Source organism: Prionailurus bengalensis, chromosome D3, assembly GCF_016509475.1.
Source record: "Prionailurus bengalensis isolate Pbe53 chromosome D3, Fcat_Pben_1.1_paternal_pri, whole genome shotgun sequence".
NCBI classification, from domain to species: Eukaryota; Metazoa; Chordata; class Mammalia; order Carnivora; family Felidae; genus Prionailurus; species Prionailurus bengalensis.
The window spans coordinates 22,623,891-22,651,273 of NC_057356.1; the positions used below are offsets into that span (position 1 = coordinate 22,623,891).

At 36.9% G+C, this 27,383-nt stretch overlaps 1 protein-coding gene across 5 annotated transcripts in view; it reads right to left on the minus strand.

Annotated features, from left to right (window-relative positions):
- Positions 1–27,383, minus strand: part of HORMAD2 (HORMA domain containing 2) — a 90,091-nt gene that overhangs the window by 57,003 nt on the left and 5,705 nt on the right. For all 5 annotated transcript variants that reach the window (XR_006294049.1, XM_043559317.1, XM_043559315.1 and 2 more), the window contains exons 2-8: positions 23,660–23,747; positions 17,523–17,664; positions 14,210–14,273; positions 13,465–13,501; positions 8,897–8,917; positions 8,158–8,184; positions 1,115–1,182 (exon numbers count right to left, since the gene is read on the minus strand). Coding sequence is in view for 4 of the 5 variants with exons in the window: in XM_043559317.1 (XP_043415252.1) it covers positions 1,115–1,182; positions 8,158–8,184; positions 8,897–8,917; positions 13,465–13,501; positions 14,210–14,273; positions 17,523–17,664; positions 23,660–23,710 (410 nt within the window). In the remaining variant the exon portion in view is untranslated. The remainder of the gene's footprint in view (positions 1–1,114; positions 1,183–8,157; positions 8,185–8,896; positions 8,918–13,464; positions 13,502–14,209; positions 14,274–17,522; positions 17,665–23,659; positions 23,748–27,383) is intronic.

Consider the following 27,383-nt stretch of genomic DNA (forward strand, 5'->3'; position numbering starts at 1 on the left):
GTCTTTGCTCTTTAACCCATTAGTGTATCTAAAATTTGGCACTTTAGGGGCGCCTGGGTGGCTTGGTCTGTTGGGCGGCCGACTTCGCCTCAGGTCATGATCTCGCAGTCCGTGAGTTTGAGCCCCGCGTCGGGCTCTGGGCTGACAGCTCAGAGCCTGGAGCCTGTTTCCGATTCTGTGTCTCCCTCTCCCTCTGCCCCTCCCCTGTTCATGCTCTGTCTCTCTCTGTCTCAAAGATAAATAAACGTTAAAAAAATTTTTTTTTTAATTTGGCACTTTAGACTTGATAGGAAAATACAGTGTTTTCCAGTCTTTTTTCCATACAGGGACACACACAGAAAATTACATTTGTATGACATACTGGGACAAGCAGGTGAGAATATTTGTGTCTATAGGCAAATAGTTCAGGGATTTCATCTACTCCAGGCCCAGGCTAGCTATCTTGAGGGCAGAGAAGATCAATATCTTGGCACAGCAATTGAGAAACTTTAGATTAGTGGCTAGATAGAATCTTACAGAGTTCTTCAATCAACAACATGTAGACAGCCTCATTAATATTTCGACTGCTGTGCCACCCACCAACCACCATTGCCTCCAAGGACCACCACCATCACTGCCACTACCATCAGGTACCATTTACAGCTTTTTAAAATGTGCCAGGCATGGGCCAAGTTTTGTCTATGCATCGTAATTTAATAGTCACAGCAACCATATGATGTAAATATTATTCATTACACTGTACAGATGAGAATATTAACATCTAGGGAGGTTGAGTAATCTTTCCAAAGTTAGACCAATAATAGAGTGTCCCAAGCTAGGTCTCTCTGCCTTAGGAATTGGAACTATTAACCACCAAACTTGACTGTCTTTAGACCCCACTAATATCACCTATAAGAAGAGGAAAAGAAGCAAAGGAAGACTCTACTCTTACCAATTTCATCCACAGATTTCAGAAATTTAAATGATTATTACAGTCTCTTTCTATAATAGAGGGTTTTTGTAGGATCGGTGGGGAAGTTACAAAGGAAATATAAGGCCTATCTATGGCTTCAAGAAGCTTATGTTTACTTCAATCTTATTTCTCATGTTTATTAAATAATTAATTAGATTCTACCTGTCAAAATCCATAGTGGCTCCTTCTTTTGTGTATTTGAATTTGAACTGGTATATTTCAGTCACTTTCTAGAAACATCAAATGAAACAGAGAAAGAAATTACTTAAAAAAAGGAAATCCAGAACCTTACCTGATGATAGGTGGAGAATATTTTTATTGTATACCTACTACAATACCATATACCTGTTTGTTTCACAGCATTACATCATTCAGGAGTAATATTTCCAGATATAAATATAGCTTAATTTTTCTCCTCCATGCTAAAAATGAGTTAGATGGCAAATTCATTTTGTTAAGTTGATTTATTATTTTGAGAGAGAGAGAGCAAGGGAGGGGCAGAGAGAGAATCCCAAGCAGGCCCCGCACTGTCAGTGTAAAGCCCAATGCAAGGCTTGAACTCACCAACAGTGAGATCATGACCTGAGCCAAAATCAAGAGCCAGCCACTTAACCGACTGAGCCACTTGGGTGCCCCAAGATGGCAAATTCTATTGTTAGTGTTTCAAAGATGGAGAAACTAAGACACAGATTCAAGTATCTGACCCAGCACAGGTAAATGACAGAGAGACCAGTTGAGAATGCATTCATTCATGTAACAGATATTTATGGAACGTCTACTTTGTGTTAGGCACTGGAGTTAAAGTGGTGAACGTGACAAAAAAGGTCCCTGTTTTCCTGGAATACAAAGCCTAGTGAGAGAGACAGTCAATAAGTAAATAAACAAATAAAATAATTTCAGATAGTAATAAATTCTGTGCAGAATATGAAGAAAAAGCTGTTACAGAGAATTGAAGGGAGAGGTGCTAATTTGGTTTAGAAGGGCCAAAGATGGCCTCCCTGAAGGGATGATGATTGAATTGAGCCTCAGTGACAAAAGGAGGTCATGTGCAGATCTGGGGGAGGGGGAGGTATCCTAGGCAGAGGCAATAGCAGTGAAAAGTTCTAAAGTAGGGAAGTAAGCCTCTTTCAGGGTCAAAGAGGAAGCCAAGTGGCTGGAGATGAATAAGCAAGTGAGAGAGTGTAGGAGATGAGGATTGTGGAGACTTATTGGCCATGATAAGGGGTTTGGATTTTATTCTAAGTAAACCAGAAGTATACTAAAGTGTTTTAAGCATGGTAGTGATTCACATTTTTTTAAAGATCACTCTGGTTATTTTAACAATGCAGAGGGAAGAAGAGAAACCATGAGAGCAATTAAGAGGCTACTACAGTAATTCCAGGAAGACTAGAATGGCAACAGGAAAACTAGAAAAATTCAAAAAGGAACCAGGATCCGGGTGCCCAGGTGGCTCAGCTGATTAAGTGTCGAACTCTCAGTTTTGGCTTGAGTCATGATCTCATGGTTTCGTGAGTTCAGGCCCTGCATTGGGCTCTGTGCTGACAGTGTGGGGCCGGCTTGGGATTCTCTCTCCCTTGCTCTCTCTCTCTGCCCCTCCCCTACTCACACTGTCTCTGTCTCTCTCAAAATAAATAAATAAACTTAAAAAAATTTTTTAAATATTAAAAAAAAAAGGAACCAGGATCTATGACTTCAGATCTTGCTTTTTGATTCTGCACTAAAAACTAGATACCACTGCTATTTGTTCCCCTCACTGTTAACAAATCTAGCAATAAAAAGGGACACATCCTCATGAGAAACATACTCCATGTAAAATAAAATGATGGTCTAGTAGTTGAAGCAAACATTTGGTCCGGATACATTGTAAAGTTTGTCCACATATCTAGAGAAGGTCCTAAAGACAGGTAAAGGATATAAGTTTAAGTTAGAACGCAAAAAATGCCCTTCATTTATCTGTTTAAGTATTTGTTCCTTGACACTGTGGGAATGAGGATGTTAGACTGATCAGAAAACATCTCAATGTTTCTGTTACTTTTCTCTACTCTAAGACTTGGACTTCCAACTCTGCTGTTCTTAAACCTTAGCAAACAACTTAATCACAGGTGATCAGGTCCTGGGGAAATTGGCTCATGCTGCTTAAACTCTAAAACAACTAATTCACAGTGGACTTAATTTAAAAGAAAAAAATTTTTCTAGCAAGACAGTCTACTTGGGAAATCAAAGAAAATTTAGAAGACTGTTTTATGAGTCCAGTAGGAGAGGTGTGTGACACTAGAGGTGCCTACAGTAACACGTTTCCCCCAGACAGGCTAGATACGCAACATCCTCTCTTGGCTAATGCTGGGTGTAATTGCCCTGTCAAGCAAACAATGCCTATTCTTCCTGCCTGCCCATGTTTCACAAAGACTCTAGCTTTCTGATACTCTGAGTTCTTCTATTTTTTTAATTATAACAAGAGGAGAGCCCTTAGCAGCTGATGATTTTATTAACACTTTATTATTTGGCCCCTGAAGCAATTAATAAAAGAGTTATGTTTGTAATTTTTTACACAGAATGCTAACCTCTTATAACTTCCATCTGACTGATTTATGACAAAAGATATATTTACAGCAGGCATTAGTCTCTTCTTAACATTTCATAAAATATTTTCCTGCTTCTCAGATTAATGTGTTGCCTAATAAAGATGGGCCTTTAAACCACTCAGTGATGGTTTCTGTTAATCATACTGAATCTATTCACAGATACCAAAGCAACAGCAATGTATAACCTTTCTCCTCCCTCCACATTCCAATACACTGGCAAGACCTGTCAGGCCTTTCTCCAAAGCATATCCCAAGTCCACCCATTATTATCTCCTTGTCCAAACCACCACTATCTCTTCTCTTCTCTTACCTTTTCTTCCCTTTTCTTTCTATCTTCCCTTTTCTCTTTCTTTCTTTCTTTCTTTCTTTCTTTCTTTCTTTCTTTCTTTCTTTCTTTCTCTCTTTTTACCACTTCTCTTTTCATCTGATCTGCTTACTTGTAAACTATTTGACCAGTAATTCATTCTGTATTCTATAGCCAGAGGGCTTTTGAAAACACAAATCAGACCATGTCACTCCTTTGCTTAAAACACCCCCCAACAGTTTCCTATTGCCCTTAGAATAAAATCCCAAACTACCTTAGCCCACAAGACCTTACACATCTGTCCCCTCTCTACCTTTCTGACCTTATCTTCGGCTTCTTTCCCTCCCTCCTGACAAGTTCCAGGCTCAGGGCACCCTTTCTGTCCATGAACACACAAGATGCCTTCCTGGCTTAGGGCCTTTGCACACCTATACTCTGGAACATGCTGTCTCCAGTTGATGATAATATTTGGGCACTGCCCTAAATGCTCTACATTTATTCATTCTTACGCAATCAATGCTCTGAGGTAGTTATTATTATCCTCACTATACATGAATCTAGTAAGGATTTGACTTCAACACCTACAGTGTTAACTCCTGTGCTATTCTGCCAGTTATGTGCCATTGCCTCTCACAGACCTGCATAGGCTGACTCCTCTGGCCCTTCATGCTTAGCTCTGAAGGCTTTCCATAGACTGCCCTCCAATCCTTCCTCTTCCATTCCCCGCCTTGGCACTCTCCAGCACACTACTTTTCTTTTATTTTCTTCATAGCATTATGACTATTTGAAACTCTTTTGCTAGTTTTTGTTTGTTTATTGTTTTTCCTCCCACATAAGAATGCAAACTTCCAGAGAATAGAGACCTTATTTATCCCATTAACTCCTGTGTTTTTATACCTTGAACAGTGTTAGGCACATAAAGGGAACCCAATTAATATTTGCTGAATTGGGGCACCTGGCTGGCTCAGTTGGTAAGGCATCCAACTCTTGATCTCAGGGTTGTGAGTTCAAGCCCATGTTGGGCCTAGAGCCTACTTTAAAAAAAATGCTGAATAAATAAATATTCAGCCAGAATAGAGTTCATATTCAATAGGATTTCATGCTTATAAGGAATTTTTTTTTAATTTTTTTTTTAACGTTTATTTATTTTTGAGACAGAGAGAGACAGAGCATGAACAGGGGAGGGTAAGAGAGAGGGAGACACAGAATCTGAAACAGGCTCCAGGCTCTGAGCTGTCAGCACAGAGCCCGACGCGGGGCTCGAACTCATGGGCGAAATCATGACCTGAGCCCAAGTCGGCTGCTTAACCGACTGAGCCACCCAGGCGCCCCCTGGAATTTTTTAACACTGAGGTTTCTTTCTTGTTTTTTAATGTTTGTTTATTTTTGAAAGAGAGGGAGAACAGGGGAGAGGCAGAGAGAGAGGGAGAGAGAATCTGAAGCAGGCTCCATGCTGTTAGCACACAGCCTGCCACAGGACTCGAACTCAAGAAATGTGAGATCATGACCTGAACCAAAGTCAAGAATCAAATGCTTAACCGACTAAGGCACCCAGGTGCCCCTCTACCAGGGTTTTTTTTTTTTTTTTAATGTTTATTTATTTTTGAAAGAGAGAGAGTGTGAGCAGGGGAAAGGTAGAGAGAGAGAGAGGGAGACACAGAATCCAAAGCAGGCTCCAGGTTTTGAGCTGTCAGCACAGAGCCTAATGCGGGGCTCGAACCCACTAACTGTGAGATCATGACCTGAGCTGAAGTCAGATGCTTAACCAACTGAGCCACCCAGGTGCCCCAAGGATTTTTTTTTTAAACAAAGTCTCTAAAAGCAAATTGTGACTAGAAACAGGAACCGTGTATAGTTCAGTTCTTGAAGCAATCTATTAAAAGTGGATGCTGACCACCTTCAATAGGCACATAGGAATAGATGGTGAAACAGTAAGATACCTAGCCATTCTTTTTTTAAAAAAAAATTTTAATGTTTATTCATATTTGAGAGACAGAGAGACACCGAGCATGATTGGGAAGGGGCAGAGAGAGGGAGACACAGAATCTGAAGCAGGCTCCAGGCTCAGAGCCATCAGCAAAGATGCCCAATGCGAGGCTCGAACCCACAAACTGTGAGATCATGACCTGAGCCAAAGTCAGACGCTTAACTGACTGAGCCACCCAGGTGCCCTGAAACCTAGCCATTCTTTACAGTTTTATCATGCATTAAGTCGTGTAAACCTTTTCTTAACATATTCACATTTTGGTTTACACATCTTATTAATACTCTCCACATATTTTGTAGTATGTCTATAGGAAAGTTATACTATACCTCATCACTATTTTAGTTATCTCTGTCAGTTCATCTCTGTCATGAAATGGAGCAACCAGAACAAAACTGCAAGTATAGGAACACCACAACTTTGTACAAAACTCCACTGGCCCTTGGATTTGGTAAGCACACTTATTTAAGACAGAGGTTCACGACTATTATTCCATGAGAGACTCTTCACAAAATCACTACAAATTTTAATCCATGTGTAAAATGCTTTTGCCTCAGGTATATGTTAATATTGCTATTGTTTGTTTAGTTTTGTTTAGGGAAGAATATACTTCTATAGATATGAATCAAGAAACATGGCACAATATCAGATAAACGCCAAAGAAAGACTGTGTTTATGTGGGAATGTGGTTTTGTGAGTATACAAAAAAATGAGATTAGGGAGGTAAGTAGTTGTATCAGTGGCTTGATGTTAAACAGCAACTACAAAATAGTGCAATCCCATGGATACTTTTAGGCCTTATGAACATTGCTATTCCATAGTTATACTGTACTTATTGCTGACTGGTTTCACCTTCTTTTAGGTCTTTTAATACCCTCAAACATGACACTAAAATTTCTAGTAATCAAAAGTGTGCCATGAACACACAGAAGTTAGGGATCAGTGCTATATGGAACAATCTGCAAGCATTCAAAATATTAAATATTTTTTCTGGGTTATAAATGATAGTTCAGCACCTCATTTTATAAGCTTTTGTTTTCTAACTTCATTATTTTCCTTGTATCAAAGCTCATTTAACAGCACCCCCACATACACCCTCCACTTTAAGAGTTTTCTACAGTTAAGCCCAATTTATTCAGCATTTCACTATCTCAAAAGCTCTGGTTTCAGACTAAGAGTTTTGTATACATAAGAAAACAAAATAATTAATTGCATTAAGAAAATGACCGATTTATTAACAATTTATCAGAAGGTTTTAGTTTGGGAAACTTCCCTCCAAACCTACAAGGAAAAAAAAAAACATTTTGAAACTAAATAAGAGAAAGATAAAAAGCAGTAGTTTGGGGATTGAGGAATTGTTACCCACCTGTATGTACCAGCTTTCTTCCACCTTGCTAAAACAGCTATTTATAATCTTCCCCAAAAAGGATATTAAAAGCTAAAAATGCTTAATCTAGTCTTGAATGCCATCAGTTAGGCTAAATTCATAGGCTTAAGAAAGAAAATTGAAAGCAAAGAAAAGGGAAAGGGAAAAGGAAAAAAAGTTAGGAGGGAAGTAAAGAGAATAGAATGAAAAGAAAGAATAGAGGCCTTCACCTTCCATTTCTGTATCATTGCCACAGCTGCCATTCAAGGTAGCACAAGGAACTATTACATGCCCAGGATTATGAAATTCACTTTGGGACACAGAATACAAGATAAGACACTTGTCCTAAAGAATTCAAAATCTGGTTGGAGAGATAAAGTAATCTACATGAATCAATGGAGAATGTTAAATTGTGAAGTCTTGCTAGAAAAGAAATTTAGAGAAGGAAGAAATTAGTGTGAACAGCATAGGCCAAGAGGCTTTTATGGGAGATTTGAACATAAATTGGCCTTGAGTAGGAGTAGGATTTGATAGGAAAGACGTTTAGAGATAAAAGAAGATGTAAAAATCTATGAAAAGGTCAAAAAGAAGAGAATGTAATTGGCAAAAAGGAGAAAAGTTTAGAATTCTGCCATATTTTCCAGAAGGCCACAAACAGAAAGGATTCAGAATCCTTTAAATAAAGGATTAAAGGTTAAAATAAATAATAAAATGTGATTTTATACAGGCAGAGATTTTTAATTTTAACATGTTAGGGAATAGGCTTTCCTCTATGCTTTTTCTTTAATACCCCTAAGTAGTTTTTAAAATCTCATAATAAATAATTGGTGAAGTTCATAACAAAACACACTGAAAGAGCTCATAATGAGTTACTCTGCTCACACAGTAAGCTAGTAACATAATCAATAGCCTCAACCCAGGTAAACATGTAAATATAAAGCATAATCACATCTCAATGTGTGTTCTTACCTCAGGTTCCTTGGGATTTGTGTAAAGCTGTTTAAGGAAAAATAAACAACAGTTAATTTCTGAAACTTACTAGATTATTCCTCACTGAATACTGAATTAAAAATGCTTAAGTAAATCAAATATCTAAGACTCCCAATAGTATCTTCTCATTTTCTTTCTATTCTTAACTATACATACCATGTTATATCCAGAAGCGCACAAAACTCCAAAAAGTCTACAAAACTGCAAAAACAAAAACCTCCAAGTCTTTAAAGTAACTCAAAAAACGAAATCCTGATGGCCAATATATGAGGCAGACAGTATATCCTATATACTCCCCCATGTATTATAACATACCTAAGAAATACATAATTTGTGATCTTTTATTAAAACTTCTGATAGATTCGGGGCACCTGGGTGGCTCAGTCGGTTAAGCGTCTTACTCATGGTATCGGCTCAGGTCATGATCTCACGGCTCGGCTCTTGAGCTGGGGCCTCATATCACAGTGCAGAGACTGGTTGGGATTCTGTCTCTTCCTCTCTCTCTGCCCCTCTCCCATTCCCTCCTCTCTCTTTCTCTCTCTCTCAAAATAAATAAACATTAAAAAAAAAAACTTCTGACAGATTCTATTTTTTTTAATTCCAAAATGTCATAGGACACATAAAGAAATTCAGGGAGAAGTGGAGATAGTACTGTTTTAATGTTTTACTTGCCAAAAGACAACAGAGACATGGGCTTGGTCTTTAAATGTGTACTTACTGTAAGTACTGCCATGTGTAGCTTCAAGAGAAAAGAAAACTACTGTTATTATATACTTGTACAGATATTATTGTTATTTTCAATAAAAGCTAATTAAAATATGATTTAAGAGACGTTCAAAGATTTCGGTAGAAGATCTGAAAAAGGGATACTAATTCACTCATTTATTCAAATGTGTATAAATTTACATACATAGGGTTCTGCTGGGGAGAGGAAGGATGCAAAAAAAAATACTATCTGTACTCTCTAAAAGTTATATTTTAGTTGAAGAAGCAAAAGATACACAAAATAATTCATTATTATTAAACATTAAATATGCCACAAGTATCTCCAAAAAATTGTCTTTTGAAACTAATCTACTAAAGAAAAAATTTTAAAGTCTGGTATGTCTATAAAACCCCTTGCCCTACCTGCATATATATTACTATAAACAGATTCTCTCTGCTTGAAAGAGTAATCCAATATATAGATAGAGATACAATCTAGCCTCTGATAAAAATTTAAAAACTAGAATACAAATTAGAAATTTTCCAGACCAGGGGCGCCTGGCTGGCTCAGTCAGTAGAGAATGAGACTCTTAATCTCAGGGTTGTGAGTTCAAGCCACACATTGGGTATGGAACCTAGTTAAAATTTAAAAAAAAAAGAAAAAAATTAAAAGAAAATTTCTGGACTGATAATTTCATATCAAATTGTTCACCTATTTCACCCTGAGGAATAAAACTTTAGTGACACTGTGTGGCTATTTTGGTTACTGCATACAATTTATTTTTAAGACTATACAGTGAAACTTTATATTAATTATTTGATTAATAGTTCATTCATTCATTCAAAAATAGAAATGGCTACTGATCTCAAGGAACATGCAGACCAACAGGAGAGAAAACATTAAACAAAAAAGCAAACAGATAGGTACATCATTACAATCGTGTTAATTGCTATGACAAAGCATCACGAGGTGCTTGAGAACATTAAACAAAAGGACAATCTAGGCTGGGGTAGGGGGTTGTGTGCCAGGAAAGACTTCTCTGGGAAAGTAAATATTTAGGCTGAGACCTGAAAGATACATTGGAGTTAGCCAGGTAAAAGGTATGGGTAGTGAAGAGAATTTTGCAGGCAAAAAAGAATACTACAACAAAAGGAAAAGGCATTTGGCATGTTCTAGAATCCTTGTGTGGCTTGACTATGGTTAGCAATGGTGAGAGTGATGACTTGGAAAGGCAGGTGTAGACCAGATTATACAGGTTCTCTGTGAAGGACTCTCAATGTTATTTTAAAAGTCATGGAAATGGGGTGCCTGGCTGGCTCAATTAGAAGAGCATGCAACTCTTCATTTTGGGGTTGTGAGTTTGAGCCCCACTTTGGGTGTAGAGATGACTTAAATAAATAAAACATACATACATACATACATAGCCATGGCAGATTTTCAAGCAAGAGATTGACATGATCAGACAGATTTCTGAAGAATGTAGTGTGGACACTGGGTTAGAATGGTAGGGGATTGAAAATGGGAATGAGACAAATTAGGAGGCTATGTACAATATAGTCTCTTTTTTATAGCTATCTAAAAATACGTACATGCTTACTTTAAAGAATTTAAGCACAATAGGAACTGCAAAGAAAACAGGGTAAAATCACCTAAAATTTCACAACTAGAAATAATCATCATCTTCAACAGAACATCTTTCAAAATCTCTAGATACTCAAACTTGACTTTACTCAAACTATTTAAAAAATTTTTTTAATATTTTTATTTATTATTCAGAGACAAAGAGAGACAGAGCATGAGCAGGGGAGAGGCAGAGAGAGGAGGAGACACAGAATCTGAAGCAGGTTCCAGGCTCCGAGTTGCTAGCACAGAGCCCGGCGCAGGGCTCCAACTCACAAACCGCGAGATTATGACCTGAGCTGAAGTCGGACACTCAACCGACTGAGCCACCCAGGCACCCCTACTCAAACTAATTTTAAAACATTAACTATTTCCTGGGGCACCTGGGTGGCTAGGTCAGTTAAATGTTCAACTCTTGATCTTGGCTCAAGTTGTGATCTCACAGTTTGTGAGTTTGAGCCCCACATCGGGCTCTGTGCTGATGGCACAGAAGCTGCTTGCGATTCTGTCTCTCCTTCTCTCTGCCCCTTACCTGCTTGTGCTCTCTCTCTCTCTCATAAATAAAAACTTAAAACAACAACAACAACAACATTAACTATTTCCTAGTAGGAAATTAAGATACTAACAACTGAAAAACAAATATAAATACTATTAAGAACCTAGGCCATCCATCTAAGGTGTTGTCTTTTAATCTCCCAAAACAATAAATTTAATTGATTCAGTCATACAGATAGCCATTTAAGTAAAATAAATCCATCAAACTAGGTAGATAATCTTTTTACATCACACTGCTATTTTAGTACACCTAACATTGTAATTATTTAAGAAGTGACTCCATTAGACTGTAACCTCCTTGAGGAATCACATTTTTCTCTCATCCAGTATTTAGGTACAATGTCTGGCACAGATTAAATAGGTAAGAAAGGAAGGGAGGAAGAGAGGGAATGAAGAAAAGAAGAAAGGAGGGAAAGAAGAATAAGAGAAGGTGGGAGGAGAGAAGGAGGGAGAGATGAAAGGAAGGGGAAGGGAAGGAGGAAAGTAGAGAGGGAGGGATGGGGGGAGGAAAAAGAGTTAACACTTTCATAGTGTTTATTATGTGCCAGGCATTGTACTAAAAATTTAAATCAGTGGTTTCAAAGTATGGTCCCTAAACCAGCAGTCTCAATATCATCTGGAATTTATCTGAAATGCAAATTCTCACATCAGAAATTTTGGGGAGTAGAGCCTGGCAATATGTGTTTTAACTGTCTTCCAGGTGATTCTAATGCAAGCTCACATTTGAAAACCGGTGCTTTAGATTAGTCCATTTAATTCTCAACCCTAAGGAGTAAGTTCTGTTATTATCCCCATTTTGTATATAAAGAAACTGAGGAACCAAGATGTTGGTACTTGCCCAAGATTATACAGGTGTTAAGTGGCAGAAATGGGATTTCCTTCAGACTGATTCCAAAACTTGTGCTCTTAACTATATTGTAGTGCCTGTCAATGATGGATGCTGAAGAATGTTGGAAGGAATTCATTTGAAGGAAAATGAATGAGCACCATTCAGTATGCATTCTCCATTTAAACCTGTCCAAATACTAAAGGCTTTCAAAGTTCAAAAGCCATTTTCTCCCGAAGATTTCCTTCATGCTCCTCACTAGATATAACCCCTCCTTTTCCATATTTCCATTGTAAACAATCAGTATCTTTCCTTTAGCATGCAACAATTTCTAATGAGTATTATGGTTACTTATACTTGTGATAGAGGTGTAGTCAAAATATTTCTGATATTTTTACATAAAAATATCAAACTAATATGAAAAAAATAAACATTTAACAGCACAATATGGCACAGGTATGGGCCAATCGGAAAGGATGCCAATTTAGCCTTGGAGCTGGGTTCCTGGAAGCTCCCCCTGGGCCAGATGTTAACCTTTTAATTGCTAGATTATGAATCAGTCTGGGGAGATCCCAAAAGAGACAGTGATGAGGTGAGGGGGACGCCATGGTGGGGGTCATTCTGGGTCTCAGCGAAGCAGCTATTTACCACCTGATATTTCAATATTTTAACAACAGACACAGCTGGGCCAGTGTATCATGGCTGATCATCAGCCGTGCACATGAATATCATTTATTTTCTGCCATGGTCTAGAAAATCTTTGTGTGCACAATCCCATATCTGTTTTAATTTTGTATCCCTCAGTCCCCCAGGTCAGTGTTGAATAAATCATAAATAATAACTGTTCAGTGAAAAAGGAAATGTATGAGTGCAACTAAATAATCCTATGTAAGGCTTATTCACCTCAAAATTTCTTAAAGGGATAGGAATTGAGGAAGTTAAAAGAAGATATAGATGGGGAAAAGGAGGGGATGCAGGCAGAAGGTTAATTTATATACATCTTGTCTCTTCAACTAGGACCAGGGCCTCTAAATTTTACACCCTTCATAGCTGTCTTGGACAGCAAGAAAGATCTGATGCACTTAAAATTCAGCTGCATTTTTTAAAACTCCAAGTTACAATACTAGCTATTTTGAGGGAATGTATTATATACATGCACCAAACATAGTTAACAAAATAACCAACATAGAATAAAAACTAGACTTATTCAAGTCTATTTTTTCCTTTCATATCTGTGAATTTAATCACAACTATTTTGAACATATTCAACGTGCTAAATGCCAGATTCTTGTCTCCCCTGTCCCACATCCTCTGGATCTCTTCCAGTGACTTCAGAGGAAATTCTGTGGTCAAAAAGATATGAGTATGTAAAAGAGAAAAGTGAGGGTTTCCTTTCTAATTAATGAAAACAAGACATTAACGAGACAACAAAGACATAAAATGAAAAGAAACTGTTTCAGAAATGCAAATGTAGGCAATGGTACACTTATTACACAACAACAAAATAAAGGCTAAACTTTTTTTTTAAGGGATAAAAGATGAGTCTTTAATCTTGGTGTAAATTTAAAAACATTCTTACGTATCTCTTTTCCAAAGCATCAAAACAGCCTTGAATCCTGTCAAGAAATAAATGTTTGATGTCAATTTGGACCAGATGCAAAAGCCAAAAAAATTTCCAGTACAGCATATTCTTTGCTTTGAGGAACGTTAAATTGGTAGTCATTTTACCTCTTACATTTAAACTTTTTTAAAACTCCCAGTGTCATTTAATATGTTGATAGAACTTTATAGGTTATAGGTAAGCAATTTTAAGGTAGGGAACTACATCTTATTTTTCTTTTTGCTTCCCATAATGCTTAGGATACTGATATGCATGTGATGAGTAATCAAATTTTGACTGCTATTTTTCTCTCTTTTTAAAATTTTTGTTATTGAAGTTTAGTTGACATATAGTGTTGTATTTGTTTCAGGAGCCAAATATTTTTCTATCCTTGTACAAGTCCATTTTCTTCAAAAAATAAACTAAATCAATACCTTAAAATTATATGAAATAATTGTTATAAATTTCTAAGAAATTGTGGAAAACAAGATGGAAGGAAGAAAAAGGAAGGAAGGAAGGAAGGAGAAGGAAATGGAAGGAAGGAAGGAAGGAAGGAAGGAAGGAAGGAAGGAAAGAAGGAAGGAAGGAAGGAAAGTGAGAGAGAGAAAAAGAGAAAGAAGAAAGAAATGGTTTTAAGGAAATGATCTTCCCAAATAGTCTTATGGGTAATTTCAACCACGATAAAAATAATGTTGTTCTACTTTTGCGAATTTCAATTACTTACCATTTGATAATATGCAGTGACCCCGGACATTTTTTATCTTCTCGAAGTATTTTTAAACTGAGGTCTACAAAAATAGAAACACAGTCTATTTTCCTCTACTAAATGATTGCTGTACTAAAATTGTCCATGCTAAATAAGGATATTTCCTTTAACTATTTTATTTGCATAACTTAGTTTTATAGCTTATAAAAACATTTTGAATCTCTAAATATCTACTTTAGAAATAAATTCTATGTTGATGATTAGCTTAGTTCCAATTTTGATTGTAGTCTAGCAGTCTCCCCTTCTACAATGCAGCACAACTGAGTTGGCTGCAAAATCAATTTGTGTTACTTCTTTGCTTCCGTTGAATTTCAAGTAATCATAAGGTATTACTGAGACCATTTCCATTAACCAATTTAAAACATGTACCTCAATTCTCAAGTCACTTCTCTCATATTTCTCTCCCTCTCAATGAAAATACAGAAGAAAATTCTTCCCATGGATTATTCTCAAATATTAATTTCCATCTGAAATTCAACCACCTTACTATAGTCAGAGAACAGGAAAATCATATTAAAAGAGTTTTAGCTTAGAGGTGCCTAGGTGGCTCAGTCAGTTAAGCGTCTGACTTTGACTGGCTCAGGTCTTGATCTCGCCGTTCATGAGTTCCAGCCCCACATTGGGCTCTGACAGCTCAGAGCCTGGAACCTGCTTCAGATTCTGTCTCCCTTTCTCTCTGCCCCTCCCCCACTTATGCTTTCTCTCTCTCTCTCTCAAAAAGTAAATAAATAAATAAACATTAAAATTCTTTTTATTTTTTTTTCCGATTCTGTGTCTCCCTCTCTCTCTCTGCCCCTCCCCCGTTCATGCTCTGTCTCTCTCTGTCCCAAAAAAAAATAAACGTTGAAAAAAAAAATTTTTTTTTTAATTCTTTTTATTTTTTTATTTTAACGTTTATTCATTTTTGAGAGACAGAGACAGAGCATGAGTGGGGAATGGGCAGAGAGAGAGGGAGACACAGAATCCGAAGCAGGCTCCAGGCTCTGAGCTGTCAGCACAGAGCCCCACGTGGGGCTCAAACTCATGAACCGAGATCATGACCTGAGCTGAAGTCAGATTTTCAACCAACTGAGCCACCCAGGCGCCACCTCCCAAAAAAATTTTTTAAAAGAGTTTTGGTATAGATCACTCTAAAATCAATCACTGATACAGGTATGACTTTGCATGTCACTTCACCTTTTCATGTTGTTTTCCTGTTCTAAAATTGATGTCTCCTCTATCTCTATTGAGATACATGAAAATTACTCCATATTGGTATAATATTTAGAGATTACCAAAAAGAGTGACATAGGAGAACTGAACATATTTATGATGTATGCTACTTTAAGTACAAACATTGAGAGGGAAACATATAACCTCCACTAAAATTATCACAAAAAATAAAGCCATAAGTAATAGTGTTACCCATGTTGAATGAAAGAAAGAGAGAGAGACAGAGAGAGAAACAGAGACAGAGACAGAGAGAGAAAGGGCCTGAAATGGAAACACTTGCCCTCCACAAAGAGCAAACCAAGACTTAATTGCAGGAATGTAAACTTTAACCAGTCAATCTGGAATTTACTGATCAACCCTAGTGAGGTAATCTGCAGGATAGACCCCTGCCTTTTCCCCACCCCCCCAAGGAAGGTGACCCTGCCTGATACAAACTTTTCTTTTCTTTTACTAATGACTTCCTTGTCCCACCCTGCCTATAATAGTTTTCCATTTTGTACAGCTTCTTAGAACTATTTCTATTTGCTACATTGGATATTGCATCATTCATGAATTATTGAATAAAACCAATTAGATCTTCAAATGCACTCAGTTGAATTTTGGTTTTTAACATTTCATCCCCTTACCATGCCTAGGGTAGTGACTGACGCACAATAAACCCTTAATTAATTACCCCAAAAATGTCTTTTTCCAATTTTTCCCAATTCTGTTCCAAATGAAGAGAAATGCAACTCTGTGCTACATATAAACATATTCACAATTACAGATTTATTTTCTATAGATCAAAAGAAGACATGACACAAATGAAGTTGTCATGACTGCAAATATCATGTTTTTGTATTTATAGCACCACATGCCTTTCATTGATGCTAGTATAGAGAATCAAATGTTAAGAAAATTAAATTGGAATGAGGCCAAGGTATATCATTAAATACAGATGTGAGGAACTTTAAGTTAGATCTTGAAAAATATGATCTTATAAGGAAACTTCTAGCTCTTTACATTTATTTTCCTAAATGATAGTTCCCATTTTAGTGACAAATCAGCAAGATTTTTCTGAATTGTTATCACAATTCAGCTTTTAAAGCTAATAATAAAAGATTCTAAAAAATTGAAGAGTCCTAGGTACATTTTTTTTTCTTTCAATACAAGAGAAGGAAAGGAGCCAGAAACAGCTTGTAATATAAGGAAATGAGATCATAAGTTTCAGACACAAGAAATAAAAGAGAGGAAAGTAGGAGACCTGGCAATTGAGAAAAGAAAAGCACTATTAGAATAATAATTGTCTCTCCATGTTTATCAACAAATGGGTTTGGCATGAATATGCTTTTCTTCCAGCATATTTATATGTGTCAACAGTATGAAGAGTTTTTCACCTGGCTGCATTAAACTTCCTCAATGCCAAAGTAAACCTCAGAAAACAAACTCAACTGAGGCACAAAATAGTGCAAATCTACAGCGCCCAAATAGATTTTGATCCAGCTGCTGCTTTTATAGGTATGGTTTAGAATTACTGGGCTTGTCTATACAGATTTATTTTCTTCTCAGTCTGTCATTTGGTATCCAGCTAGGAAGTAATGATTCCTATAAGTAGAACCACTAAACATAGTTAAATTAAAATGGAAAATGAGGGGCGCTTGCCTGGCTCAGTTGGAAGAGCATGCAACCAACTCTTGATCTTGGGGTTGTAAGTTCAAGCCCCATGTTGGGTATAGAGATTACTTAAAAATAAAATCTTTAAAAAAAAAAAAGGGAAGGAGTGCCTGGGTGGCTCAGTTGGTTGAGTGTCTGTTGATCTCAGCTCAGGTCCTTGGCCTCAGGGTTGTGAGTTCAGACCCCGTGTTGGGCTCTGCTCTGGGCTCAGAGCCTACTTATAAATAAATAAATAAATAAATAAATAAATAAATAAATAAATAAATAAATAAAAATTAGCAAACTGATCTTGAAGAACATGCTCATGACTTGGAATTAGCACACTCTGTGAACAATGAAAGGTTTACTCTTACCAAGTAAAGAAAAAGGCTACAACAGCCAAGATAATCACTGAGTTAAACTTTACCATCCAAATGGCGTTCTCCATAAGAGCTCTCTGGAAACAGGCCCCTGAGATATGTTATACATGAGATAGAAGTAGCAAAAAGTTTCTTCACCATTATCAATGACGCATGCTCATTAGTGATTTGGGATGGAAAAACTGTTTCCTGGGGAAAAAAAGAAAAAGATGAAAAAGATTAGTATTCTTTAATATATTCAGCCATCATGCCTTTACCACAGATATGATGGAAAGATTTTTCAAGACTTCAAATCTGATACCTTTATAGATAATCAAAAGGAAACAGGGCTTTGAAAACTGCATTAAAGTTGATCTTTATAGGTAAGGCAGAGAAGAAAAGCAGGGACAGTTACCCAAGCAATTCAAGACTAGTATAATTTACTTCACAATGATCCATGGGTTTGAGGTGAAACTGGAGCTTTACTATGATTACATAATCTCCTTCCTTTTCACATACTCCTCAGATCCCCAATGCAATCTTTTACCCCCTACATTCTCTCCAAAGTCATCAAGTACATCCTATCATCAACCTCTTCTGTCCTCTTACTATGTAACTTCTCTGCAGTGTTTGACACTTCCCACATCTTCCCTCTTCCTTTTCAGCTGCCATAACAGTTTTCTTTTGATTTTTCACATATCCCTCTGTATTTATCTCAATCTCTTATTTTTTCCAGTTTTTCTGCCCTTTAAATTCTCTCTTCAGTCCTTTCTCTTTGCATAGCTCTCACTTCTTGGGTAATCTCATCTAGTTTCACTGCTTCAGCTATAGCCCATACAGAGAAGACTTCAAATCTTTATTTCTGTTTAAGCCCTACTGCTGTGTTTCTGTTTCGTGAACATCTACTCCTAGGCCACTTTGTAGAACCCTCAAACTCAACTTATCTCTATCACCTTTCACTGAAACCTGATCCCAAGTTTCATTCCCAGACAAATTAATCAGCCTCCACTCCAATCATCCAGGGTAGAAGTTGAATCATCTTTGGCTTCTCTTTCTTGTTCATAGTTCATACCCCATTTCCAAGCACTAAACCCTATAATTCTCCCTAAAAGAGTTCTCAAATATATCTTCTCCTTTCCCTTCTCACTGTCACTGCCTTGACTTAGGACATATTTACTTCTCCCGTTTATTGCATGCTGTAGCCCCGATCTCTCTGCCAAAAGTTACTTTCATTCACTCTGTCCTTCATATTGCCATCATTAACTTTAAAGAATATAAATCTTATTATGACATGACCAGTGTTCATATAGGATAGAGTTCAAGTACCTTAGTGGAGCATTTGAGAACTATCAGTCTTGGGGTACCTGGGTGGCTCAGTTGGTTATGCTTCCAACTTTGGCTCAGGTCATGATCTCACGGTCCGTGAGTTCGGTCCATGAGTTCGAGCCCCACATCGGGCTCTGCTGACAGTTCAGAGCCTAGAGCCTGCTTCGGATTCTGTGTCTCCCTATCTCTCTGCCCCTCCCCTACTCATGCTCTGCCTCTCTCTGTCTCTCAAAAATGAATAAATGTTAAAAACAATTTAAAAAAAAGAACTATCAGTCTTATCTTTGCCTAGCTCTCTTGCCTCATTTGCCATCCCCTCCTCTCTGCCCCTACTCCCTATCCTCTCCTATACACCCTACTCTACCTATGTGGAACTACTATTCATTTACTATTCTACTACCATGTATCTCCATGTTTTTGTACTTTGATAGAGTTTTGCAGGATACTAAGGTAAGAAGTTAGAATACTTAAGTTCTGTAAGATATCAGATAGCCTTCTATAAAATGTATGAGTGCTAACAATAGCTTCCTTCTAAATTATATGTGTGTATGTATGATATATTGAAAAATTCATATAGTTATTCTTAACTGATTGGATAGTCTGCCCTAAGAAATGGTATGCCATATTAGGAATGTCAGAAGAGAGTGACAGACGCATAAATTTTACTTCAGCATATAAGAATTTTCTACCAACTTAAATTCATGTAGAATATTTGCTGATAGTTTGTTTTGCATCTTGAGTTATCACTTCAACATGTTTGTCATATTCAGTATTTACTGTGTACATGTATAAAAATAAAAATGAAAATTTGATCATTTTTGTAACAATTAATTAGTCTGAGACTGTTTTTTGCTCTTATTTAATCCAAGCACAAAATATGTCTCATGAACTCCAGCTGGCATTTGTCAATACATTTTATTTATTTATTTATTTATTTTTAAATATTTTTTTTTCAACGTTTATTTATTTTTGGGACAGAGAGAGACAGAGCATGAACGGGGGAGGGGCAGAGAGAGAGGGAGACACAGAATCGGAAACAGGCTCCAGGCTGTGAGCCATCAGCCCAGAGCCTGACGCGGGGCTCGAACTCACAGACTGCGAGATCGTGACCTGGCTGAAGTCAGACGCTTAACCGACTGCGCCACCCAGGCGCCCCAATACATTTTATTTTTAAAGTATTTTCTAAATATTGATGAATTAGACTATATCAAACTTAAGAACTTCTGTTCAAAGAGAACATGGGAGAAGATATTCTCAATACATATATCTGCAAAGGACCCATATCCAGGATATAGGAAGAACTAAAATTCACTAAGGAAAAGACAGACAACCAAAAAGAAAAATGGACAAAAGACTTGATAAGACACTTCATAAAACAGGATATCCAAATGGCCAACAAATAGCACTCAAACTTCATGAGGGAAATGCACATTAAAACCACAATTAGATAACACTACACTACCTACCAAAATGGCTAAAGTTTTTAAAAATCAGAAAATACCAAATGTTGACAAGGATATAAATCAATCAAAACTTTGAAACACTGGTTATAGGAGCATAAATGGGTACAACCTCTTTGGAAAATTTGCTCAGTGGTATCTACTAAAGCTAAAGATACACATGTTCTATGACCTATATTTCACTCATAGATATACACCTGGCAGATACGCATACCTATGCTCACCAAAAGAATGTTCATAATAGCATTATTTGTGATAGACCCAAAATGGAAACTATCCAAATGCCCATCAACAAAAGAATGGATGAACAAATTGTCATATATTCCTGTAATGGAATAATATACGGAAATGAGAATGAATGATCTACAACTATATTTAACAATCTACAAATATATTTAACAATTTAATAACATATTTAACAATATGATAACTCTCACAGACAAATCTGAGCAAAAGAACCACATACAAATGAGCGCTACTGTATGACTTCATCAATATAAAATACAAAGTAAGTGAAACTACTTCCATGCTGTTAGAAGTCAGGATGGTTAAGTCTCTGATGATCTTAATCAAATTCAGAGGTCTTTTTACTATACTACACAGTTTCATCTGTTGAAGTTTTAATAATCCTGTTACTTAGAGGCAGGTACTACCCGCAAATATGCCTTTGATGATGAAGAACTCACAAAAAGCTTTTCTATAGCTATATCCAAAAGACATTCTAGTCATGATTTTGCTATATAAACTTCGTTCTTTGGCACACTGGCAATGAATTATCAAATTATATTATATTCCGTTGTTAAAAAGTATATAATAAAATAATAACATATAATAAGTATACAATAAAATAAATAAATAAAAATATATAATAAAATAAAATAATATAAAATTATAATACTCTTGCATGTATGATAGGAACTTTGGGGACAAATCAGTATGGATCTTAAAAGCCAGGCTAAGGAATTTATGGTTTATTTTACAATCAATGGGAAGTCAGTGGATTTGATCAGGAAAGTGAGTAAAAGAATTGTTTTAGGAATATAAGCTGTAGCAGAAGTAGGAAAACTTAAAGCTGAAGGGGAATTAGGTATGTATGTGGTGTGCATGTGTGTGCATGTAAAATTTTACAGAAAACCGCTTTTTGTACTGACAGAGCCTCAGAAATTAAGGTCTTTTTGAGTAAGTGGATAATAGTTGGCATGGCATCTATATATGGCACCTTACTGAAAACTTGCCAAAACTTAAAGGTAACACTTGAGTAATAACCATTTGTAAAATTAAAGAACCTGGAAGTATAAAGACATTTACTTTAAATATAGAATCTAAAAGGCCATTTGCAGTAATGAAGATCAATAGTTAGAAAAGCCCTCTAAAGTTCTGTTATTTTTCTATATCCTAGGGATTATTTTTCTTAGCTCAACTGTTCTTATTTTTCTTAGCTCAACTGATCTAATACCTTAAGGGTCATCATTGATGTTTTCATAAATGTCAAATACATGAAAATACTGACTTGACAATAAAAAACACTATGTCAAGCTATTTTAACAAGACAGTGTGCTAATGACATACGCGATGTTTGACAGCTCAGCTGTCAAGTTACATGACCTAAGACAATTACTTTACTTCTCTGAGCTTCAGTTTCCACCTTATTGTGAGGTTTAATTGAAACAATAATATAAAGCCCTTGGCACAGTGCCCAGTACATGGCAAATGCTGAATAAATGTTAGCTTCTAGAATTGTTATTATTGTTGTTTTAAGTATTAAATAACAAAATCATACAGTCACTTAAAACTTACTGGAAATAGTTCATTCAGTCCAAACTACAAAGATCTGTTTATATTAAAACATCAATTTGTTAATTTACAGAGAGAAAGTAACTCCCAAGCTGACTGTAATTCATATATATATATACCCAGCTCAGCATTTCCCCCCAGGAAGGAAGCACACTTAGGAAACCAAATGAGATCAGAAATCCAGTGAGTATATTGAATTCAAGCCAGAAAGATGACTACTTTCTCTCTGCCCTAATTCTCCTTCAGCTGGAATCTTGCCTTTGTTTGCTGCAGCTTAATATTTCTAAAACAATTATTTTATTCACTCTCTTTTTTAAATAAATATTTATTTATTTATTTTGGGAGAGAGAGCAAGTGTGAGTGGGAGAGAGGGAGAGAGAGAATCCCAAGCAGGCTCCCTGCTGTCAGCCCAGAGGCAAAACAGGGCTCAATCCCACAAACCTGTGAGATCATGACCTGAGCTAAAATCAAGAATTGGATGTTAACCAACTGAGCCACCCAGGTACCCCAATTTTATTCACTCTCCTGACTGAAGAATAAAGCAGGGGCGCCTGGCTGGCTCAGTAGGAGGAACATGCAACTCTTGATCCTGAGGTTGTGAGTTTGAGCCCCACACTGGGTGTAGAGATTAAATAAATTTTTTAAAAAACTTTAAAAAAAAGTAAAGAATAAAGCATAAATTCCTTAGCTTGGCTTTTAAGATCCATATTAATTTGTTTCCAAAGTTCCCATTCAGTTTTATTTCCTTTTTCTGCCCAACATGATGTCTCTCCACTCCAGTAAGGATACGTTCTTCATTATTCTCTAAAATGTTCATTTCTCATTTTTAGCCAAAGCATGTTGGTAGGTTTTCCTCATAGAGTTCTCTTCTCTCTCCTCTACTCAAATCCTTTTTATTATTCAAAGTCTACCTTACATCACATTTCCTTCATGAGTAATATACAAACTATTCCAGTCTATACAAAATCTCTAACTTCCTATAATTTGTATTGTTTTACTCTTTTTCACATATATAATGTATATACTGCTTTCTATATTGGTTTGACTCCTTTAAATCTTATTTCCTTTACCAGATTCTAAACTTCTGGGAGATAAAGATTTATTTATAATATGTATTATATAATACCAAGCTCTTAATTAATAAATGAATGATTCATTAATGAATGTCATGGGACAAGACAGACCTGCCCTTGTGAACTCGGGAAGGATCCCTGACTCTGGCATGCTCCCACAGGGGCCCAGCCTCCAAGTTCTTCTCAGTGCTCTTTCCTTCAGTCCTTAAAATTACATCATGGTGCATATCAAAAATTTCCTAATTGCTTCAGGAAATGAGGATCTAACAGAGAACTGTTCTCTTTAAACATCTTTTTTGATCCTGATTTCTTTTACTCTAGAAAATCTAAACATATGAGCATGAAACAAGCACCCAGTCACTTTGTAGGAATCTATTCTAATTTCTTGAACATCCTCAGCCCATTAGGCAGTTAAAATGTAGACATACTCTGCCAGAATATTATGTGCCAATTAAGTGATAAAACTGCTATTTATAAAAACACCGAAGATTAAAGTCATGATTCTGAACTCACTAAATAGTCATTGATTTTCGTTTAATTCTTAGTAAATACCTTAGATGCTTTGTGAATTTTGATAGAGCGAGAGAGCTGAGCAGTGGCCATTGTAGTAATGTATCAAGATTCTTTTAACAAGTCAAACCTGTGGGGGTGAAAAAAAAATTAGAGACTTTGCCAAAATAACCTTTTTTGTGACTTTTCCAAAAGAAGGACTATATAATTAGCATTGACTATATTCTTTGGAAAATTAGTTTAATAACCATTTTTATCTCCACTACCAGTTTTCTATAAATTTGGCTTACGATCTCTAGACTAGTATTTCCAACCACCCAGTGAGAATTTAAGTTGATTTGCTTGTTCCCAAATACATTTGAAGGAGAAAAATACATGGTAAATTACCTAAAGATTCAACAATATATATTTTTAAAAAATTTTTAATGTTTATTCATTTTTGAGAGAGAGAGACACAGAGTGAATGAGTGAGGGAGAGAGAGAGAGAGAGAGAGGGAGAAACAGAATCCGAAGCAGGCTCCAGGCTTTCAGCTGTCAGCACACAGCCCAATGCAGGGCTTGAAGTCACCAGCCTAGCTGTGAGATCATGACCTGAGCCAAAGTCAGACTGACTGAGCCACCCAGTCACCGCTCAAGAATATATTTTACTCATCCTTTTTATTCCCTTAGAGGGCAACTGTGTTCTGTGTGTGTGGCTATATAAATATATATAGCAGGAGTTCAAAACACTTCTTTTCTTTTTCCTTTTTTGTTTTTTAGAGAAACAGAAGGAAGGAGAGAGCACGAGTGATAGAGGGAGAGAGGGAATCTTAAGTAGACTCCGTGCCCAGGTCAGAGCCCAACACAGGGCTCAATCTCATGACCCTGGGATCACAACCTGAGTGGAAATCAAGAACTGGACGTGCTTAATTGATTGAGCCACCCAGGTGCCCCAATTCGAGAAATGTTTTTGAGAGGCGCCTGGGCGGCTCAGTCAGTTAAGCATCCGACTCTTGATTTTGGCTCAGATCACGACCTGGTGGTTCCATGCATTCGAGCCCCGCGTTGGGCTCTGTGCTGGCAGCATGGAGCCTGCTTGGGATCCTCTCACTTCCTCTTTCTCTGCCCCTTCCCATTCGCGTACATGCACATGCACATTCTCTCTCTCGATAAATAAACTTAAAAAGATTTCTTGATTTAACTTCATGTGTAATTAATTGGCTTTCAAAGGTAACTCAAAAGTTAAAGTTCACACTTCACACCCATTAGGATGGCTTTTCTAAAAAAAATGGAAAATAGCAAGTGTTGGTGAGGATGTGGAAAACTTGGAACCCTTGTGCATTGCTGGTGGGAATCATACAGCTACTGTAAAAAACATTTTGGCAGTTCCTCAAAAAGTTAAACAGAATTATCATATTATTCAGCAATTCCACTTCTAGGTATACCCAAAAGAACCGAAAGCAGAGAGTCAAATACTTGTATACCAATGTTCATAGCAGTATTATTTACAATACTCAAAAGATGGAAACAACCCAAATGTCCATCAACAGTTGAATGGATTTTTTTTTAATGTGGTATATACAATGGTATATACAAGTCTTAAAAAGGAATGAAATTCTGATACATGGTACAACATGGATGAACCTTGAAAACATTATGCTAAATGAAATAAGCCAGACACAAAAGGACAAATATTGCATGATTTCACTTACATGAGGTAGAGGTGCCCAAAGTAGTCAACTTCATAGAGACAAAGTAGAATAGAGGTTACAAAGGGCTGAAGGATAGAAGGAATGTGATGTTTAAAGGGCATACAGTTTCTGTTCAGGCTGATGAAAATCTTCTAGGACGGACAGCAGTGTTGTTTGCACAACGCCATGATGCACTTAGTCGCCACTGCATTGTATACTTGAGAATGGTTGAGGTGGTGAATTTTATATTATGCATATTTTAATATAATTTAAAAAATGAATGTTGAAAATACATCTAGTTTTGAGGTGCCTGGCTGGCTCAATCGTTAGAACATGTGACTTGATCTTGGAGTCATGGGTTTGAGCCCCACATTGGGGGTAGAGTATACTAAAAAAAAAATAAAGGGGCGCCTGGGTGGCACAGTCGGTTAAGCGTCCGACTTCAGCCAGGTCACGATCTCGCGGTCCGTGAGTTAGAGCCCCGCGTCAGGCTCTGGGCTGATGGCTCAGAGTCTGGAGCCTGTTTCCGATTCTGTGTCTCCCTCTCTCTCTGCCCCTCCCCTGTTCATGCTCTGTCTCTCTCTGTCCCAAAAATAAATAAACGTTAAAAAAAAAAAATTAAAAATAAATAAATAAATAAATAAATAAAACAGAGGGACCTTAAGTTATAAAAAAAAAAAAGAGAAAGAAATACATCTGGTTTGCACTTCTATTGCTTCACTGGCATAAACAAAGAAGCAAATTCCCTTTTTCTTTTCAAAGATCTTTATTTAAAAAAAAAAGTTTAATGTTTATTTTTGAGAGAGACAGAGACAGAATGTGAGTGGGTTAGGGGCAGAGAAAGAGGGAGACACAGAATCCAAAGCAGGCTCTAAGCTCCGAGCTGTCAGGACAGAGCCCGATGTGGGGCTCGAACTCACGAGCTGTGAGATCATGACCTGAGCCAAAGTCGGACGCTCAACCAACTGAGCCACCCAGGTGCCACTGATCTTAATTTAATTTGTATTGGGGCTGCTTTTCAAGTTATGGAGTTCTGACCAAATAACCTATTTAAAGTAATTCCATTCTGGATCACCCAGGATAGCCTGTGACCTTCTTTGGTGTATTGAACAATGCAAGATTCTGGATGATTTTGCAAATAAAAGGCAGAATTATTTGAGGACACGGCCACAAGATGGTGATAGAGATTATAAACAAGTAATATTTAATTTCTCTCAAATTACTTCTTCAGATCAGCACTAGGGGACACTCTTACAATATCCTGTAGGACACTGAAAACCACCTAACAGTCCTTTAGTCCTTAAACGTTGCCAGGTGTCTTTTGTTGACTTCAAAATATAGCTTTCATTTCTGTGTATAACCTTCAAATCTGACTCAACACATCAATTGTTTCCCTTAAAACTTCAAGAAATAAAATGAGCAAAATAAGGAACTACAGAAGTTTAAGCCCTAGTTCTGGTCCATTAAGCCATGTAAATGACCCCCTCCTGGGGTAGTTATTAGTCTTAGAGACAATACATAAGAAGAATAGGGGCACCTGGGTGGCTCCGTTGGTTAAGCCTCCAACTCTTGATTTCAGCTCAGGTCATGATCTCACAGTTCATGGGATGGAACCCCACATTAGGCTCTGTGCTAACAGTGCTGAGCCTACTTGGCTCTCTAAATAAATAAATAAATAAACATTAAAAAATAATAAATAATAATGAGAAGAATTTTTAAATAGATTTCTTCATTGATTTAAAAAAAAAATCTATCTATGGGAGTGCCTGGCCGACTCAGTCAGTAGAGCATAATCTCGGGGATTGTGAGTTTGAGCCCTGCGTTGGGTGTAGAGATTACTTAAATACATAAACTTAAAAAAAAATTTCTATGATCATAAGACATTCTGATGGCATTTCTAGAGAATCAAGTGCTGAAAAAAAGCATCATTCAATTAGGACATAATGGCTAGGACATTATATCTATATAGGAATGTACAGAAACCTGGATTAAACTGATACTATCACTGAAAACTCTGAGACAAATCAGGGCACTTGTTTTTGAGAAAGGATTCAAAGCTGGTTACTATTAGCATTTGGTAAATACCTGAGGAATTA